The sequence below is a fragment of the Tenebrio molitor genome, chromosome X (genome assembly GCF_963966145.1).
Source record: "Tenebrio molitor chromosome X, icTenMoli1.1, whole genome shotgun sequence".
In the NCBI taxonomy this organism is placed as follows: Eukaryota; Metazoa; Arthropoda; class Insecta; order Coleoptera; family Tenebrionidae; genus Tenebrio; species Tenebrio molitor.
The window spans coordinates 6941506-6962188 of record NC_091055.1 but is presented as its reverse complement, the minus strand read 5'-3'; the positions used below and the strand labels follow the sequence as shown (position 1 = coordinate 6962188).

At 34.9% G+C, this 20683-nt stretch overlaps 4 protein-coding genes and 1 long non-coding RNA gene across 9 annotated transcripts; 3 read left to right on the top strand and 2 right to left on the bottom strand.

The window, feature by feature from the left end:
• Nucleotides 1-306: 306 nt before the first annotated feature.
• LOC138140343 (uncharacterized) lies at nucleotides 307-793 on the bottom strand. The gene is made up of 2 exons (XR_011162490.1): nucleotides 644-793; nucleotides 307-594 (listed from the first exon to the last, which is right to left on the bottom strand). It is a non-coding gene; the product is annotated as an uncharacterized lncRNA (long non-coding RNA).
• Nucleotides 794-1599: 806 nt separating this feature from the next.
• EDTP (Egg-derived tyrosine phosphatase) lies at nucleotides 1600-7038 on the top strand. Its single transcript, XM_069061305.1, has 9 exons — nucleotides 1600-1827; nucleotides 1884-2086; nucleotides 2745-3035; nucleotides 3099-3384; nucleotides 3442-3710; nucleotides 3761-3835; nucleotides 3885-3953; nucleotides 5620-5823; nucleotides 5878-7038. Exons 1-9 carry the CDS (start codon nucleotides 1600-1602, stop codon nucleotides 6023-6025), a joined length of 1773 nt encoding a protein of 590 aa, XP_068917406.1. The 3' UTR covers nucleotides 6026-7038.
• Nucleotides 7039-7838: 800 nt separating this feature from the next.
• Cul4 (cullin 4) lies at nucleotides 7839-12224 on the top strand. 2 transcript variants are annotated; one of them, XM_069061304.1, is made up of 6 exons: nucleotides 7839-8074; nucleotides 8123-8382; nucleotides 8431-9510; nucleotides 10682-11487; nucleotides 11552-11704; nucleotides 11753-12224. In XM_069061304.1, the coding sequence occupies exons 2-6, from the start codon at nucleotides 8148-8150 to the stop codon at nucleotides 11846-11848; spliced, it is 2370 nt and encodes a 789-aa protein (XP_068917405.1). In that variant the 5' UTR covers nucleotides 7839-8074; nucleotides 8123-8147; the 3' UTR covers nucleotides 11849-12224. The 2 variants fall into 2 exon arrangements, with proteins under 2 accessions (XP_068917405.1, XP_068917404.1); XM_069061303.1 differs by having other exon boundaries at nucleotides 7841-8382.
• Nucleotides 12225-12865: 641 nt separating this feature from the next.
• Nucleotides 12866-14752, top strand: LOC138140341 (uncharacterized). The gene is made up of 5 exons (XM_069061306.1): nucleotides 12866-13346; nucleotides 13397-13559; nucleotides 13609-13763; nucleotides 13815-14124; nucleotides 14347-14752. Exons 1-5 carry the CDS (start codon nucleotides 13285-13287, stop codon nucleotides 14497-14499), a joined length of 843 nt encoding a protein of 280 aa, XP_068917407.1. The 5' UTR covers nucleotides 12866-13284; the 3' UTR covers nucleotides 14500-14752.
• On the bottom strand, nucleotides 14496-20332 carry LOC138140337 (transcription initiation factor TFIID subunit 3-like). Of its 4 annotated transcripts, XM_069061302.1 has the most exons (12): nucleotides 20056-20332; nucleotides 19756-19998; nucleotides 18899-19022; nucleotides 17963-18854; nucleotides 17731-17911; nucleotides 16859-17250; nucleotides 16721-16809; nucleotides 16500-16660; nucleotides 15918-16075; nucleotides 15468-15601; nucleotides 14946-15046; nucleotides 14696-14891 (listed from the first exon to the last, which is right to left on the bottom strand). In XM_069061302.1, exons 1-11 carry the CDS (start codon nucleotides 20219-20221, stop codon nucleotides 14980-14982), a joined length of 2607 nt encoding a protein of 868 aa, XP_068917403.1. In that variant the 5' UTR covers nucleotides 20222-20332; the 3' UTR covers nucleotides 14696-14891; nucleotides 14946-14979. The 4 variants fall into 4 exon arrangements, 3 of the variants coding, with proteins under 3 accessions (XP_068917402.1, XP_068917401.1, XP_068917403.1); XM_069061301.1 differs by lacking the exon at nucleotides 15918-16075 and having other exon boundaries at nucleotides 14496-14891; XM_069061300.1 differs by lacking the exon at nucleotides 15468-15601 and having other exon boundaries at nucleotides 14496-14891; nucleotides 20056-20331.
• Between the last annotated feature and the right edge of the window lie 351 nt (nucleotides 20333-20683).

Sequence of the window (20683 nt, the reverse complement as noted above, 5' to 3'; positions counted from 1 at the left end):
TAGCTCAAAATTCGATTCAACCTAACATTATTAATTATTTTCCATAGAAAGATATTTGCTTCCTGTATTTTCACTTTTCTTAATTATCACATTGACGCAACTGTGTATCGTATACATAGTTATTTTGAATGGAATACAATGATATAATAAATACATTTAAAAAGTTTGTTGATGTGTGTAATGTTGGTTATATAATTTGGTCGCGGGGTTAAAAGTTACATCAGTTACATTACATTAGGACCTATTTCTAACGAAGAAATCTTATTTGTTCTTCGTGCTTTTATTTCAACATTAAAAAGGCAAAAATACTAACATATTTATTTACTTTGTTCGAGTTATACAAATTGTAAATGGTAATTAGGTGCTTCATATAGAGGTCATTTTTAAAAATGACAAAATTTTAAAATACAGACAAGAATGCAAAACATTTCCCTTATGTTTACATTAATCTTTACATGTAATGTAATCTTACTAATGTTAAATAATTAATTATCAGCTACATTTTCAGTGATGAGACGCAGAAACGGAATAAGGAACATAACAAACTCAATGTTATAAAAATTCATAGATAATTCGATAATTGTGTTGCAAGAACTGAAACCTTCAACGTTTTAAAAAACACTCAGCATAATATCAAACTCACCCGAATAAAAAAGAGTAAGATAATCCAAACGTTTGGTAAATGCTATTCAAAATATAATTACATAATGTTCTTTAATATTGACTTGTACTTAATTTAATCTGTTAAATCGTCAGTAGAGACTGATTCGATCTTATGTGGATGACGCACAGTCCCGCTTGGTCCCGCTGAACCTGAACCGCACTGAAGATTATGCATAAATAAGCAAAAGTAACAGAAAGCGGAGACTTTTTATAACAAAAAACATGTCGTTATTATTCATTTTTATTTATATGCACCCATGTTTTTGTGCATCTTTTTATCTTTTCGTTTATTTTTTATGGCTGGCCTAAAATCAGATTTCTAACTTACGCGTTGTTTATGATGTATTAAATTTTTTATATATTTAAAAATTGAATGTTTATTAACGCGTAACCCTCCCGTAACCGTTATTTGAGTTGCTACTGATCGAACTTATTATATGTAGGTATTTGCATTATTTGGGCCGGTTACCAATTCAGATGTCAGTTGAAAACCATCAAATACATGGTTGTTGTACCATACAGTTAAATCTGATTTATTTTAGATTACTGTAGTGTAAATTAGAAAATTATTATTTATTTTTATATTGAATGACGAACGTTAAAATTAAAAAAATAATGAATATAACTAAACAAACGTTGACATACGAAAATCCCTAGATGTTTACCAATTCCATTCACCGGGCAACTCGATTCGATGTTAACGCGCTTTCGCTTTCGTGCACCGCGTGGTTTTCATTTGGATAAGTGTGCTCTGGATGTACGTGCCTTCTGTCGACATTAAATTTTGTTGAAAATTTTTTTCATTTCGACAAGTTTTTGAGGAGGTAAACACAATTATTACAATTTTATCGAAAATACGATGTAATTTATGTCATACGTAGATTAGTTAATCACAAGATTACATTTTTTGTTATTGTTTTTACAGAAGGAAAAAAAATGTCTTCGAACAATTCCGACAATGATCTCGCTCCAGGCTTGAATAATACATTCCAAGATTCTCCATCACAGCTTCAATTTGATGTTTTTGAGACAACTGCGGAGAACGATGCCGATTTTGACAAAATTTCGTGGCCGGAGGATCCAGGACCAAGTGATGAACAGATACGGAGCATGTTGGGGTATTTCCTTCAGAAGACCTACAACGCCAACGAATTGGATCCAAGGGTATGCAATAAAGATTTCTGTCTTCATGTGGGTTTGTTTTTTCTTCTTGGTAACAGGCTGAAGCTGCTTTAGACTTTTGCCAGCAAGTCCTGGAGAAAGAGTATGATGTGTTCAAGGTTGATAATAAGTGCGGCAGATTGTCGCACTACTACCCTGTTACCATTCCATTCATCCTTGGGGAAATAGGCGCGCCAGAGTCTGAACGAAAGATCTCACCCCAGGGACTTGTGGAGATTGTTAACACAGCCTGCCTAGCCAGGTAATTTAAGAATAATAATTCCAATAAGTGTTATGTTCTTTTTTTGCCCTCTCCCAAATGAAAAATCACCGTGGGCATCACGGTGCCCGTGTGGTGTAGCACTACCTAACGAATTTCGGATGTTGACACACGGATGTTGCCCACTTTTATTGTCTCTCTCTCCACCTGGCTCGCGTAACATTTAAACGAGATATGACACTTTTTTTCTAGCGGCGCGTGCCAAGTCGCTAATTTTACACTTTAAACGCATATCGCAGCCAAACCGCTAGTGTTAGGCGAAAACGATGTTCATGGAAAATGTAGAACTCGTCGAGAACGCATATTTGTGCGATTACTTCGTGCACATTCTTTAATCAACATATTTTTGACGTACGATTTCTCCGATACTAATAAACCTATGTCGAATATTTTCACATATGTATTTATCAACGCGATTTTAAGACAAATATTTTGACAACAGCAATATAAACCGTGATTCTTAGTTTAGGAGATGCTTTAGTCAACGTCAAAAAAATGTTATTCACAAATAAATTACATAATTAGAGCAGTAAAGGTGTTATTTTATTTTTTTGATTTTGATTTTGCCTACGTTTTCTCTGTTTGGGTGCATACCCGTATGAAATAAATTATTATCGAGTGATTGATTTGGGGTTATTAGGTGCAGAGGTCGCTTTCCCGTGCCTGTCATCATGTACAACAACAATTTCATTTGCCGATCGTCCACTGTCGCTACCGATACAGAAATGTTTGTGAGAAACACGTGGAACGCCATAAATAACCGTTTTGAAAGTAACGAAAATGGCGACGACGATAATACTGCCAGAAATCCAAGACTGAGAAAATCCTCAACCGAAATTCAGGGCGCTGATGTCGTTCTGTTGCAGAAATTAAATGTTACCACAATAGTTGATCTAATGGTGGAAAATAGGAAGATCAAGTTTGGACTGCCGTAATGATTATTCTCTATTTGTTGATTATTTCCAAAATCGAATACGGTTTTATTTCTCTTTAGGGTTACCTCTTCAGAGAAAGTTCATTCGAATGCCGAATATTGTTCTAATTTTAAATTGCAATCGATGCCTTTTCCTGGTTGTGAATTTTTTAAAAAGTTTTATGACAATTCCTTCACCGGCCAAGGTTTGTACTTTGATTGGCCAACGTCGATGTGCGATGCCCCGTTATCTATAATTAAAAGTCCAGTTCGCGACTTTCTCAATATTCGCTGGGAGGACTACAAGAAGTGGGACATCGTTCAGATAACCCAGAATTATTTAAAATTCATTATTGGTAGTTTGCGGGTACTTAACATATTTTTCTACTTTGATTCAATTTAAAATTAATTGCGATTCTTCAAGGAGAGTGGAGGTATTTTGATACATTGCATTAGTGGATGGGACAGAACTCCATTGTTCATTTGTTTGATTCGGCTAAGTTTGTGGGCCGACGGCGTAATCCACAAGAATCTAAGTCCCAAAGAAATGCTATATTTCACTTTGGCGTACGATTGGATGTTGTTCGGGCATAATTTTCCTGACAGAATAAGCAAGAATGAACACATCCTTCTGTTCTGTTTCTATAGTTTGAAGCACATCTTTGAAGACGAATTTAGCGTTTTCAATTTGGCGTAATCGCACAACATTTTCTTAATTATTTTTAGTCAATAAACATTTTTAGGCCTCCTGAGCAACAGAACACTGACATCAAAAAGGAAAACGTCGAGGGCCCACCTTCTTTGAATGAAGATGCAGGGTAAATGTTTCTCGTTTTGAAAGACAATGTAATTTGTAAATTTTTTAAGGACTTTTGAGATGTCCAAAGCTAATGATGCAATTCCAACTGAATTCGAAAGCTCTCAAAAGAATGATAAGTAAGTAACATTTTCATGTATACATACTTACACGAATGTGTATGTGTGAAGAATATCTTCACCGAAAATAAGAAAATGGTTCGTTTCAACTGACTTTAAAATCTGATATTATTTGAGAATTTCCCAAACATGGTGTAATACCCATACGTTTTGTTAAAAATCAAATATTTCATCCTGGTACTGTGAAAAAAATTAACATCACAAACATTTTCTGCATTTTGAGAAAATTAAACAATTTCATTAAACGGTTGATGTGAGTTTTAAATTTTTGTACTGAACTAGTGTTGATATTTTACTTGTTAATCGAACACCCTGCATGTTTGAATACGTGATTACCAGTGTTCGGACAAATTGAGGCGATTCTAGTAGTGGGGGTCGAATTTCATGAACGTGCGTGCAGAGCGTCAATTTCACGATTTAATAATGGTTTGTCTGTTTTTTGAAGCTGTGCTAGACTCGACAGATTACCTGGTGTCGTACAGTTTGAATATTGTTACATTATTATTTGAGAATGTATTATTTAATTTACAGCGTTATCAAATTTTATTCAAATAAATTCGCAAAGCACTTGGGACGCCACCAAACATTGCGTTCGTCTCATGCTGAATAAAAACGAAACAAAAACTCCGCAAAAACCATATAGTCGACCTGTTCAGTCAAAAACACATTTCAAGTCGAATTAACTAGCATTATTCCGTGCGCTGATGTATGTATTTATAATATGAAACCGCATCAGCTGTGAGCGATTAGTACTTTTACTACTTGGTTAGCGTATTTTCATGCAATATACAGTGCATTTTTTTAACTGTTGCCATAGGGAATTGCATGGTAAAACTTATGCCCCCTGTTAACTTTTGTTCTGATGAAAATATTCAAACCATTTTTGGAACAAAGTTGGAAGATTTTTTAAACTATCGGATAGATTACAATTCAATATCCTAAACTGTCGAAAAAGTTGTGAAAAAAATATTTGTACCACGCCGGAATAATAGTACGTCGAGCGGCCGCCAGAATAGCGTCCTTGTCGGCTCAACCAGCAACTGCCTATCCCCACTTTTGATTTTTGTCAGTTTCATTTAAAAAATAAATAGCGAGATATTCTCGTGGCTATGATTAAATTTCTTTATAAAAAAAACAAAACGTAAAAACGTTAACGCACAAATAATTCAACAAATTAACAGAAATTATCAAAGGAATTGTTCTAAATGTTTTTCTTCGACTATTTTGTAAATGTCGCACTGTAATGGAATTTGGTCAGGTGCTGGTTGAGCCGGCAGGGACGCTATTCTAGCGGCCGCTCGACGTACTATTATTCCGGCGCGCTTTAAATTTTTTCACAACTTTTTCGACAGTTTAGGATATTGAATTGTAAACTATCCGATAGTTTAAAAAATCTTCCAACTTTGTTCCAAAAATGGTTTGAATATTTTCATCAGAACAAAAGTTAACAGGGGGTATAAGTTTTACCATGCAATTCCCTATGGCAACAGTTAAAAAAAATGCACTGTATGTACATATTAGGAACTGATTCTCCGCTTCCTACTTAACGCCTATTTGAATCCGATCTCTGGTGATCACTGGTTAATCGATATCCAAAAAAAAATAGATTATAAAACTCAATAAAATGTTAACACAAAAAAAAACAGTGATTTTTTTTTCTCTGCAGTTCTCAAGATTCCATGGATTCTAGCGAGAATTTGTCAAATTTTGATGTAAGCAAAGTATCGGAACCCATCAACATAAATCCCGTTCCTAACTCTGTATCGAGCACCGGAAGTTGGATAAATGTAAACTACGCTGCAAGCGTTGAGGAATCGATTTCGCAAACAAGTTCTGATGGGTTAAATTCACAAACGACCGTGAACTTGAGGTTTAGTTGGAGTGGAATTAAAGATTTTTTTTTGTATTAATAGATTTTCTTTAGTCGCAAAGAGAAACTGGATAAGCTAAGGGGATTTTTCTACATATATTTTTACAATACTATCAGAGAGGACCAGTTGAATTACAAATACGACAATTATTTCATGAGTTTTCTTAAAACGAACATGATGCCCAGCAAATATGTCGTATAAAAAAAGACAAAATATTTTTTTTTGGAGAGAGCCGGAAACATTATTTCAACGACTGATTCTAGTTTTTAGGTATGGCTACGAGTCAATAATTTTTAGGTTGCGTTGCGAAAATTTTCGTATTGAATTTTAACAGTGCCTTTAATAAGTTTGACTGATCATTTTAGAAAATTAGAATTTTACCGGCACTTTAAACGTGTTAAATTATTTATTTTAAAAGCAATACTTATGTGATAAAGCAAATGTGAAATGTGATAATCATTTTTGCAAGTTGAAGTTATTTAGTTAAATTAACTCAATACATTTTTGATTTCAACTTGTAAAATTTCACTGCATTATTAATTTATTGATCATAATTTTCTCTAGTATTAAAGTTTTCTTGAGTATGTACAAACTATAGACTATATTGAAGAATAATACTCGTGAGGCTTAAATATTGTTAATTAATTTTAATCACAGGATATTGTGATCAGATATAAAGAGTTTGGTCACCACTTGGTGAGTATATTGTCACGGTGAGTTAAGCTATCTACCAATTGTGATTTCTGACAATAACAGTTATCAAAGTTACACTTGTGATTCTCTAAGGTTGTGACTATTTATAGGTAGTTTCACATTTGTGATTTGTTCATTTTTAATGTTTCTGGATGTGTTCATTGTATTTGTGACTACTGTATTTGTTTAATGTTTGTGACTATTGTGAGCGTGTAAAAACACAGCTACATGTTTGAAGTAAATACACGAGTCACAAAAAAATTTAACAATTGAAAACCATTTGAAAAACGCATTTTGTTTGATGTTTCGTTGTTCGTAATTTTTAAAATGGTTGTGAATTGTTAAAATATTTTTTTATCTATTTAATATTGTTAAATGTGTTCAAGTTAATTGTTCTGTATATGTTAATTTTTGTCTTCATCTGGAAACGTCTGTGCCATGACGCTACCCTGCAACAGAATGTTCCTTTAAAGTTTTGTGAATTAAATAATTGATATTAAAGAAATATATTTTTCATTGAAGTTTACATTTTTATTTAATAAACTAAAACAATACAATAGACGTAACGTTGGTACCTGTAAATGCGAATTCAACTTATTAAATTCAAAACAAGACCGACGAAAACTGAGTCACGTGGGAGCACGAGGAGGTCACGTTTTGTTTCGTCTTCGGTTGTCATCAGCTTAAGTCAAATTGAAATTATTAACCTTCTTGATCCGCCGGTCGCAACGTCAGTTAAGTTTTCCGCAGATGTTCAAGTAAAGATTATTAAATGTTTCGCTGTTTTATTTTTGATATGTATTTTGTACATTCACCTAAATACAATTAAAAAACCCACCCGATATCGTGTTTTTCCACGTTAACTTCGGAAGATGTAGATATTAGTGCATGTGTTTGACGAAGATAAAGCATTGTTATGTTCCCGCGCGTTACTGATATGGTTATGCGGTAGAATAAAACGTAACTACCGTAAATCTGTAACATACCACTGTTCGTCTGTTTCAGTGTAAGAATTTAACAATCTGGTGCAGACTAAAATTGAATATTTTTTCGTAACTACAATTTATAGTTTTTAATTAAAAACAAAAATTACATATTTTACTTTAAAAAAGTTGCACTGACAAATGTACACAACTATAGGACAAATAAATCTTTCCTAGAACTAATATTTTAAAATAACTGTTCTCATTTCACTATCATTTAGAGTTCATTCATTCAATAATTTTGAAATATATTTTTGTTGCAAGCAAAATCTTAGTACTATCTGTAATTTCAAATAGTTTTCATGTGGGTTTTATAAGTTTTCGTTTTTATTTTAGGAGGATTACATTTGAAATATGTGAATATTTATTAGTGGAACGTCAGAAAGCACAAAAGTGTATACCGTTCGTTTGTAGTGATGTGTTATTTTGTGTAACGAACAGAGATGGATTTAACGAACAGACACACTTATTTGGTGGTTGCGTTGTTCCGTTGTTGAAAGTTTGACAGCCGATAGCACCTTGTATGTTGTGTTCCTGCCAAGAGAATTTTAGCAATTTCTAGAAATACTAAAATGTTTAGTTAATAACAGTGTTTAGTGTTTTTACGTAATTAATTTTTTAGTTGTAATAGTTGGTGATGTTTTTCTATGTCAAGGCACGTTAATAACTTTGAGGACCGTAGTCCTTTGAAGAGGTTGGAAGAACCCCAAGTATCTACGAAAAAGTTGCGTTTAGAAATAGAAATTGATGAAAACATGAGCGACAATTCGCCAGACAGGAACAGAAGAGCGAATTTTTCCAACGTAAACGGCGTCAACAGAAATTTGAACATCCATTCTGTGAAGCCCACCACCAAAAAATTAATTATCAAAAACTTTAAAAGTAAGAAATATGCATTGTTTGAGGGTCATCACATTCGTGTTGTTTTAGGCGAGCCCAAACTACCCGCGGATTATCACGAAACGACGTGGGAGAAGTTAAGTAGTGCCGTGATCGCCATTCAACAGTCAAAACCTAATGAATACCTCTTGGAAGAATTATATCAAGCCGTGGGGAACATGTGCAGTCATAAAATGGCCCAAACTCTGTACAACCGGTTGTTCAACTTGATCGAGACTCACGTATGCAGTAACATTGAAAAATTCATAAACGAGCCTATGGATAGAATTTTGTTCTTGAAAAAAATGAATAACACATGGCAATCTCATTGCAACCAGATGATAATGATTAGGAGTATATTTCTTTGCTTAGATCGCACTTATGTCCTTCAGAATCCAAATATTTCATCAATTTGGGACATGGGTCTAGATTTATTTCGTAAGTACTTTATGATACACACTTTGGTCGAGACACGTGTAGTAGAAGGCCTCCTGATGTTGATCGAAAAGGAGAGACAAGGCGACAAAGTCGATCGCAGTTTGTTGAAATCGCTTCTACGAATGTTAACTGACCTACAGATTTATAATAAATCATTCGAGCAAAAATTTTTGCATTCGACCGAACGCTTGTACGCAGCTGAAGGCCAAAGGCTCATGCAAGAACTAGAAGTGCCTGAATTTTTGGCTCACGTAGATAAAAGAATTCATGAAGAAAACGAACGGGTCTTACATTACTTAGATTCTAGTACAAAATATCAATTAATTCACACAGTCGAAAAGCAGCTACTTAGTGAACACGTCAATAATATATTACAAAAAGGACTCGATAATCTACTAGAAGGAAATCGTATACATGACTTATCTCTCCTCTATCAGCTGTTTAGTCGGGTCAGAAATGGTCTTCACGAGTTATGTCATGCTTTTAACGCTTTCATTAAGAAACAGGGTCGCACTATCGTGATCGATCCCGAAAAAGACAAGACCATGGTACAAGAACTTTTAGACTTCAAGGACGCGATGGACAACATCGTCGCCAGCTGTTTTAAGAAAAATGAAATGTTCGGTAACTCACTCAAGGAAGCTTTTGAGCACTTCATTAACCAAAGGACTAACAAACCAGCAGAACTCATAGGTATTTATTGTACTGCTATACTGTTTCTCGTCAAATTGAATTACGTTCTCTTATTTGACGAGGAACAGTATAAATTTGCGTAAAATAAAAAAATTAAAACAAGTTCATTTAAATTCGTTGCTGAAAAAGAAATTATTTTAAAAAATTCACATCTCGTGGAAAGTTGGGAAAAATGGTCACAATTAGATAAATTACTCTATTCTAAGAAACGCAAATTATAAGTTAAAAATAGAAAATACACGTTGAATATCCAAAAAAATTATTACGATTTATTTTCGCAGTAAATTAAAAAAAATGGCCGACAAGAGTTAGCACGTGACTTTCGGTATACGGGAAATTTGAGATTAAAATAAAATCGGAAAGTGGGATTTGTGTTAAATGTATCGAAAAAAGTCACAGGGAAAAGGTGATTGTAATGACATTTTTTGCCCATGTACAAATTTTCAGATCAAAATTCGAAAAAAAAATCACCGAGGTTGTTATTTAATTTGGTACGAAAATTTGTTCAAAATAATTCTTGGAATAAAAATTATGGCGAATTTAAGATGTTTAAAGCTGAGATTTGCTCTCGTACAATTTTTGTTCAGTCAAGATGAAACTCAATTCTGAAACAGATTTTTTTTTTTGTTGAAGTAGAAATAACCAATATTTTCTTATAACTTTTTACGACATTACCAATACAATCCCCATTTTCGTTTTTTTTTTAATGAAATGTCAAATTTGACGTAAACCGGAAGTGACGTGACTTCTGTCAGTCACATTTTTAGTTTTTAGACAAGTAGCGACGATTTTTGTTAAATCAACGAATACAAATTTTTTTCATGTGGTGCCTGGCCGACTTTTTGGCAAGAACATCATGTATTTGGGTTTTCTAATGTTTCAATTTGTCACAAGAAAAATTAAATCATGTGTATAACATCCGTTTTAAGAACAAAAAGTAGTTGTTATACATCAAGAGGTGTACTTGTATTAATTTTATGTTCAATTGAAGTGCAGTATGTGTAAATTTGCAAAAACTAAAAGGTTCCAACTGTGACAGTTTTTTTGAGATTATTTCGTATTGTCAATTTTTTTTCTGGTTGCAGCTGGTTTGTACTGTGCAGAAAAATCCAGAAGAGATCAGGCATTTTTTGAGTGTAGGTTTTGAGGCCTGAAGATTTCTGTTTTTCAGCCAAATTTGTGGATTCGAAATTGCGCGCCGGCAACAAGGAAGCCACCGAAGAAGAGCTGGAACGCTTGTTAGACAAAATAATGGTACTGTTCAGGTTCATTCACGGCAAGGACGTGTTCGAGGCGTTCTACAAGAAGGACCTGGCGAAGAGATTGCTGGTTGGAAAATCGGCGAGCGTCGACGCGGAGAAGAGCATGTTGAGCAAGTTAAAGCAAGAATGCGGCGGAGGCTTCACGTCGAAACTGGAGGGGATGTTCAAAGACATGGAGTTGAGTAAAGACATTAATGTGGCGTTCAAGCAGCACCTCAACATCAACACCCCGGAACTGATACCTTTGGACATGACTGTGAATATTTTGACGATGGGTTATTGGCCGACTTACGTGCCGATGGACGTCACGCTCCCGGCTCAGATGGTGAAGTTTCAAGACATCTTCAAGGACTTCTACTTGAGCAAACACAACGGAAGGAAGTTGCAGTGGCAGCCGACCCTAGGCCATTGCGTTTTGAGGGCGAGATTCAAGACGGGACAGAAGGAACTGGTGGTGTCGCTCTTTCAGACGCTAGTGATACTTCTGTTTAACGAATCCGACGAGCACAATTTTGAATATATCAAAGCAGCTACGAATATAGAAGATGGTGAATTACGACGAACACTGCAGAGTTTAGCGTGCGGAAAAGCTAGAGTTCTTAATAAGATACCTAAAGGTAGAGAAATCGAAGATAATGATAGGTTTAGGTTCAATAACGAGTTTATAAATAAACTGTTCCGCATCAAGATTAACCAAATTCAAATGAAAGAAACCGTAAGTTTTATCGCGTTTGAACGTTCGTCGTCCAAACGTATTATTGTGATTTGATCTGTTGCAGACGGAGGAACAGAAGGCGACGGAAGAACGAGTGTTCCAAGATCGTCAGTATCAAATCGATGCTGCCATCGTCAGAATTATGAAAATGAGAAAGACGCTTAGTCACAATTTGCTCATTAGTGAACTTTTAGGACAGCTTAAGTTTCCTGTTAAGGTTCGTTCCGTTTAAACGTTTGTATTTTTAAAAAGTTTGTCTTTGCAGCCTTCTGATTTGAAGAAACGTATCGAGTCTCTGATCGACAGAGACTACATGGAGCGTGATAAAGATAATTCCAACCAATATAATTACGTTGCTTAATTTACTTTATTAGTATCCTTGTTTTATCTGTTTACGTTTATCAGTTGTCTTTATCAAATTTATTACAGTGGAGCATATAAATAATTCTAGTCCAGACCTCCTGGCCTGTAAATAACCACTGCTAATTTTTATTTTTTTTATCTCAACATTTACAAATTACCAACTGTTTTGTTTGAGTGGATGTTTAGTGAACTACATGTGTTTTTGAACGGCTTGTAAATATATACATATTTTTGGTTAAAAAATTCTCAGTATATCTGTAAATAAAGATATGTAGAAGAAATCTAAACATATATTTGCTTTTTACGATTAAGTCTCGGTTTAGATTGTGATTTATTTTCTTTTGTAATTTAAATAAAAAATTACGTGGTTTGAATGCTCGTCTGATGTTTCTTACGTTCCTGGATGAAAAATGCAAGTTGAACTTTTCGAATTCTGTCCGTCCTGCTAAATCGCGAATGATTAATTGTTTCGTACATCTTACAAATGCCTTTCACTGCGACTGCGTACATTGATGCATTGCACGTTCTTAAATTCCAAAACAACGCAGTGGAAAATACTAAGCTCTCCAAATCAATTGTTTCACGTTATTTAGGAAACCAATGTAACCTTGCAGATGCAGATTAATTCCCGCCAGTAGTAAAGAATTACAGCTGTCAATCTGAATGAAGTTTCAGTACAAGTGTTTTCAGTTGTTCTTTGCGTATGAATGATATAACAAATTGGGCGCTATTCTACTTTTTACCGCGGACCTTCTTAGTAATATCAAAACTGCCATTAGTACGCTAATAAGGCCCGGTTGTATAAAGCGATGTCAAGTCGTTAAGTTAACATAATGTCAAGCGATCTGATTGGAGGATATTTAATATTTTATTTGAATCAGCCAATCAAATGGGCGGATTTCCGACTTGACCCGTTGTTAGCTGACACGATGTTAACTAAGCTTTATACAACCAGGCCTTAGTCAAGTCGGAAATCCGCCCATTTGATTGGCTGATTCAAATCCAATGTTAAATATCCCCCAATCAGATCGCTTGACATTATGTTAACTTTAACAAAACAACGAAATTGACATCACTTTAAACAACCGAGCCTAAGTAAATTTTGTTTTCACCAACTTAATTCAACAGGTGGTGGTTATTTGGTTTTACAAGGAGATATTCGGGATACAAGTTCTAATGCGCTTAACATGTTCACGTTAGAACTAGTTCCTCGGAAGTAATGGATCACCCGGCCTTACATCAGTGGACGGAGTTGAAATCAAAATATTTAGTGTTTTTATATGTGTGAGATTGGTAGTAAATAACCGTGGTAAATAAATACCCTAAACGACTCAGAGTTTGACAGATTTCAAATGTTTGTATACATAACATTCGGCTTTGATTCTTGAAAATATTGTTTATTTTTTGTAATAAACAATAAAACGCTAAACTGAAATGTGTTCCAAATGTGAAAACTGTGAATTGTTTTTGTTGATTGAACAGGAACGAACTCAATGGTAAATACATAATTAATTAATAAGATAAACAAAAACTACGTTTGTTTAAGGTATAAAGAGCTCAGCTTGAAGAATATTAATCTGTACAAGAAACTTAGTGAGCAGCAGGATTTGATTACAATTTTGAAAAAAAAGTTGTCAGAAAAACGAAATTATTTTATGTCTGAATATGTGACAGAATTGATTGAACAGAAAAATATTTTTAGTGAGAATGTAAAATGATTCTGAAAAAACTGACATGAATTAAATTTTATAATTGCAGTTTAGTAATGCTCTTGTAAAAACAAATTTTGAGAAAAAAGTACAGGAAGTGAATGAATTTTTAGAAACATTCAATTATGAAAGAGAATCATTCCAAATAGAATTAGAAGAGAATGAAAAGTTCTATTCAGAAAACATCTCGTATTTAAATGGACTGTAGGCATTCAAATAGAATTTAACAACTATTAGGTACATCATTTTTTTCAGAGTCGATTACTTTCGTGAGTCAGTGTTCGAGGAATTGGACAAATCTAATAAGTTGAAACAATATTTTATACAGAAGATGTCGGGACTCGCGGCTAGCAATCACCACATTATACTGAACACACTGAAGGATGAAGGAGAACGACTAAATCTCGAGTTAAAATTAAGATATAGAAAAACAATACAGAAAAGTAAGCAAGAAATTGAAAGACAAAATTTGCTCGTGTCGAAATTACGAAAACACAACAAACAACTTTATTCACTTATGCAAAAAACAAAAGTTGGCAATGAAGACAAAATAGCGAGCTTAGAAGTGAGTATTTTGGAATTTCATGTGTTTCAGTAAAGATGGCGCTGTTGCAAGTATGTCTTCCCAGAAACCACCTGACCTTCAATTTAACGGAACACATTGCAAAGCGACAGTTAAATCCTTTAGATAACAATTTTTTTACTCAATTGATTTTTATAGTTCTATTTTTCTGCCTCGAATATAAAATGCCAGACTTTTTACTAATTAAATTTTGTAACATTTCAGAAAAACGTGCAAGATCTGAAATCCACTATAAGAAAATTAAAGGAAAGAAATGACAATTTGCATACCCAGATAAAATTGCAAGTAGTAGGTTGCCAAAAGGATATTTACGACGCAAGAAAAAAAATGAAAACATTAATAAAAACCTCACATTAAATATGATTCTTTAATGTAAATATTTAAAATCATTTGTATAAATTAAAGACGAAATTTGTACTAAATAAGCGAAAGTATGTGTATATAAAAAATGTTAGAAAAAATTGACCATTTACAAACACTGTCCCAGATGCGCGTGAATGAATCTTCCATACTTGCAGGACTTCTACATTAAAAAAGTACAATTGTGTATTGCTACATAATACAACAAAAATGATTTTTATCAATAAAGTTATTTACACGATAAATGAAACTAATGTTCTTTCTTTTCCCTCTTCTTACGTTTCTTTTTCTGTTTATCACTTTGCAAATCTTCGTTCTTTTTTGATAAGCAATGTCTACAGTACCAATCTTCGCTGTCATCTGGAGGGACCTGGATGCCAACACAAACCCTGTAAGAATAACCTGTGATGGTTGCCCAACATCGACGACCTTTCGATTATTACCAGTGATACCAAGCGTCGCACCCGTCACAGCCGATCATCGGACTACCATCATCTTGCCTACCGCAGGCTGGACATATCCACACCTCATTCCCGTCTGCGTCCTTGAAATGGTGCAAAGGCCACCAGAATTAATGTAAATGCTTTCTATTCTGAACAATGAATGAAGCGCACGATTGATTCCTTATCCATATTTTATGCCATCCTTATCACTTTTAAATCTTTAATTATAGGGAAACCTGATTAACAGTCAATGATGAACAGCGATAAAGAACCAAGTTCTGCGCTTTGTGCGGATGGAACGAGGCCACATAGTTGTGTCAAAACAACGACTTTGTATTAAGCAGCGTAGAAATAAAGCAATTCAAATCTGACCATATTGTGAGTATGTGTAAGCACTTAGTGATGATGAATGAAATCGTGAACGTTCATACCAACACAACAAAAAAAAATCTTGGCATTACATGTCCGAAATTGTGAAGAAACAACTTAACGGTTTCACAATTCGACACACACGGAACTTACTTTCTTAACGGGTGATCGTCGTTTTTTGGGCTTGGAAGGTTTTTGTTTGATGGGATGAATTCTGGGCCTACCTGGTCCAGGACCAGTTCTAGGTGCTGGTGTGAGTGGTATTTCTTCTTGTGCTGTATCTTCAGCTGTTTAAAACTTAAACTTAACTGACAATTTCGAGAATGTACAAGGAAAGCATTCACACAGAGTTCATGCAAAATTATTCCTACACAAATGAAACCGGAAGTACATCCCCCGTCCACTAATAACCACCAAGCATGACATCGATTAAAATAAATGAAGCAAATGAAATAATTAAACAAAGCGAATATATAAAAATGCATGATAAAATAATGACAATGAAGGATACGGAGAGGAAATGATGATGAGTTTTAAGGTCAGATTTGATTTTTCGTTACTGCTGAGCTCTTCGTTTCTTTTGCTTTTTTGCGTGGTACTTACAATGTATCTGGAAGGAGGAGCTGGTGGTATAATTGGAACTTCAGCGAGTTCTCTCCTAATCTCTTTTGTTCGTATTTTAGGAATAGGTTTTAACATGGTTTTCTTCGTTTGACTTACGAAATTATCAGAAGAGGAACTAGGAAAACTGTCATTGAAAGCTGCAGAGCAAAAAAATAGTAAGGAAAAACCTCGTCACTATGTTAAAATTAAAAAGTAAAAAAACAACTATAGAAACTAAAAACGACAATTAACAAAACAAAAGCTAAAACAAACTAATACCATGCTTAGTGGTACAAACTTTTTAACTTATGCAAGCAAAAATCTTAGTGAACAAAACAAAAACGAAACTAAAAACTTGGAAAAACTCATATTAAAACATTCGTAAAAGTGGCAACATCGCACACACATCCACAAGAAAAAACCAAAAGTGAACAAAACTGTCGCGAAAATGCAACGTTGCCAAATCCACTTCGATAAGTAAAGTTAGTTTGAATTTGGCATTAGTTAAAGACTGAAATAATAATAAATAAATGAACGAAATCATATTAAACGTGAGTGGTGCCGAGTTCAACATAAACTTGCCTGGCGGTACAGTTCGCGGTGGATTGGCGGGCTTAGGTTTGGGTGGTCCACAAACTAACGCCGATATCTTAGCTAAACCCGGGGAGGTTTCGCGTTTTACCCTATCCTCGCTGCTCGTGACGAGCTCTTCCTCTTCTTTCTTAACGATCGGTTTGATATTTCTGTTGCAAAGTAGCAAGTAGTAACAAACTCCAATTAGTTGAACAAAGACTACAACTTACAACTTCCTAGTTTCGGGAGTTTCCGGCCGAGGGGAAGGCGACTTAAATTTCAACGTTATTTTCACACCGGGCGAATCACCGTCTTTCAACTGAAACACAACAATGGAGCCGAACAAAAATTAAAAAACCAATCGCAACCTCTTTCTCCTTATTACGCTTTTCCTTCTTCTCCTTTTTAATTTTCTCCTTCTTCTCCTCCTTCAACTTCTTCTTTTCTGCCTTATTCTTGATCTTATCCTTCTTATTACGTTTCTTGATTTTATCCTTCTTTTCTTTTTTGTGTTCCTTATTCTTCTTTTCCAATTTAGACAATGGTGAAACGGCCGGTTCCACGTCACTTGGAGGCGGCTTTTCCTGGTTTACCTTAATAGGTGGGAAATCCTCGACGGTGTGTACGTCCGCTGGTGGCGGTACTTCCGACAGCTTTTGGTGAAACGTCGGCAAATGGGGTTTTTGCCCGAAATTATACACATTCATCGAGGGAAAAGGCAACAGGGAATTCGTCAAAGGTGTCGGTATCAACCCTGGTCCTAAAACATCAATTACAAATTCACATTAACGGGACAAATTTGATCGGACATCATCGGCAACGATGTGCCGAGCGACAACCTCATCTCATCACAAACTCAGTTTTCAATAAATCGAAGTTGGGAGTTTTCAACGACACCAACCACGTCCGAATCGATTTGTGATTTCAAAATCTTGTTTGCGAATCTTTTTCTTTACTTAATTAGTTTCGAGTTGCTCCGAATTCAGCATTTTACTAGTTATTACGCATTTCAAAATATCTCAAAAATTAAATGACAACACGCCAAAATCAATTACAAGCATTTAAAAGGTATGAACACAGAAACAGTCGCAATCTCAATTTTCCCAATCACAATCTCAATTTTTAGCAATCACAAAATACGAAACTTTGTAGTGCGAAAACACCGTTTGATGTCATCTCAGTTTAGTGAGAAAGCATCCGGATGCCGAAAGTGAACGATTTAAATCTACATTTCTGGTACCTCCAAAATTAAACGGGAATGCTATAGGCGTCAAGGGTGGTGCATGATTGGGTAGTGGTACCGGTACCAGCGGTGGTTCTATTTTCGGTGTCAATCCCTGAGCTTCTGGAGTTTTGGGTCGTTCCATGTCAATATCCATCGTGTCGTTATCCAATCGATGTGGACTTTGATTTTTCTGAATCTGTGAGAAAACATGTAAGAACAGATCGTTGCGAGAGTTCAGACGCATTACTCTTTTTACTTTCTTGCTATCTTTCCGTTTCCGTTTTTCTTTAACTATCGGCGGGCTGTGTGAGATCATTTCTGGGGTTTTAGGTGTCAACGGTGTCCCCGGCTGTGAATCGTCATCAAAATACGGCGCCTCCAGCTTGTCCGGGCTTTTACTTGGAACTGTGGAGTTAATGGGCTCGATGGTGACATCGCTCGACAAATGAGTGAATTTTGGTACGGCGTCGTCGGGTTCGTCTATAATTAAATCGGGAGAACTCTCGCGCGACTCCTGTTTCAAATCATCTTTTTTACTCGTCTTCACTTCGTTCTTTTCATTTTTCACGTTAGAGATTTTCTTGAAAATATTCACTTTCTTCTTGTCTGGTTCCGTGAATAATTTGTCCACGTTATCCAACTCGTTCGAGAATACCTGAGGACTAGCGGGTTTCACCGTGATGGGTGTGATCGTTGTGTTTAATTTGGCCAAAGCTTTGTTCACTTTAGCTGCCGAGTTCATCTTGTTCTGGACTGGAGAAATATTCACGTCGTTGTTGTGTGGTATTGAATTTAAAATTTTATTGGGAGTTTTTTGCTGCTGCTGTTGTTTAGATTTCAACACCCATTTTATCGAATTCATTCGCTTCTTCTTATCTTCTTCCAGTAGTGTCGGATGCGCGGTGCCGTCAGCTTTGATTTTTTTCTTCTCAACTTTCTTAACTACTTTTGTCGGTTTCTTGTTCAGGTCTATGGTTTCTGATGTTGTATTTGTTGGACCCATGGGGTCTACTGACGAAATTGGAGTCCGCGATTCAGGTAGTTTACCTTCCCTGGCTGGAGACAAAAATCCCGACGTGGTCATCATTACACTACTGATCTCTCTAGTTGGTCTACTCCCTTCTTCTTCTCTGCGAAAACTAAAAGCAGCTGTGACATATTTTTTTTATATGCGTAATAGTACCTGGGCCGTTTAAATTCCGATGGTGATATATCTGCTGGTTTTTTGAACACTTGTGGATTTTCAGTGTTCAACTCTTCTGGTTCTTCCACTTTACAGTTGATTGTTTCGATTTCATTTTTATTACCTAAGATAAATACAGGCTGTTTTATAAAAAACGACCCACGCTATAACTTTGCTATTGAAACCCAAATGAAAAAAAAATACAGGAAACGACATGGCTCTAAAAACACTACAAACCTGAGTGAGCATATAATTTTTATTATTGTACTGTTAGTTTCTTTTTCTGATTGTAATGGCATTAAAAAACTGTACCCTTTGATAATAAAATTTCCAAGAAAAAAAGGAAAATATGTGGCATCAAACTTAGATTTATTGTCATATTAATGAAAAAATCAAGTTAACCGACCTCCATTATTCAATGATTTTTATGAATTATAATTAAATAAATGAAATTTGCAACATGAAACGTGCGTAAAATTAACATTTAAGTCCAGCACACCTACCAACAAATTTTCGTTTATGAAATAAGGGTAAATCTAATTTTATTTTCCTTTTTTTCTCGGAAATTTTGTTATCAAAGGGTATAGTTTTTTTAGGCCATTACAATTAGAAAAAAAAAACTTAACAAGATCAAGAAAAAAAATTATAGGTTACCATTTGAAAAATAAAAGTTGCCCATTCCCCATCAACGGGTAGATGGTATAAAAATTATATGATCACTCAGGTTTGTAGTGTTTTTAGAGGAATTTCGTTTCGTGTATAACTTTTTTCATTTGGGTTATCAACAGCAAAGTTGTGTGGGCCGTTATTTATAAGACAGCCTGTATATAATCGCAACATCATCTAGCACATCTTACCTTCTAATAACGGATTCATGGGAGGTAAATGTTCATGTATGTGTACTGGCCTCGTAACCACTTCTTTACTACCTGGTTTTAAAAAATTTAAATGGTCTTCTTTTGGTATTGGATATTTCGGCACGGGACTCGGCACTGGGCCGAAATTTACGTATTTTACATATTCTTCTAATTCTTGTACACATATTCCCATATCCCTAAATGTAAGACCTAAGTAATCTAGATTTGGCTGTGTGCAACCGACTACAAATAATTTTTTTAGTAATGTCAACGTATACCTACAAACATTAAATTCTGTACATTCATTCGCGTAGTTGTTGGTGTTCCTCGTGATTTGGCTTATGTAGCTCCCTAAAATATCTGTTAATATTTCTAAAGGTGTGGAGTTTATGGAATTCCATCCTAGCGTTTGTAAAATCTTCACTACGGATATTTTCAGGTGGTCTCGAGTGTAATTTCGAGACATTTTACTATCTCATTTAATATTACAATTTCTGTAACATGGAGCATCCAACATTGAAGCACTTAACACAAATAAACGTCCATCAACACTTATGACCTTGACAGCCGACAGACGGCGCCATAGTGGATGAAGAATGGTTAGGTTATGCAACCAACAGCACTTTTTAATTATTAATCAAAAAAATTGTAAATGAATCCATCGAGTTTTATCTTAATAACTGTAACCACCTACAGGTTTCTATAAAATTAAAAATATAAGAAGGTCTGGGAAGATTTGCTAAAATAACTACATATATTCCACACAAAATTCAGATAAGTACAGAAGTAATCTACCTGTCAAGTATTGTACTGTCGATACTGAACAAGAAGTAAGAACCAAAGGAATTTAAAAAAATATTTTAGATGGCATTACTTTATTTGACTTAAAGAATATTATTTGAGAATATCTTTTGATCTAAATAAAGCT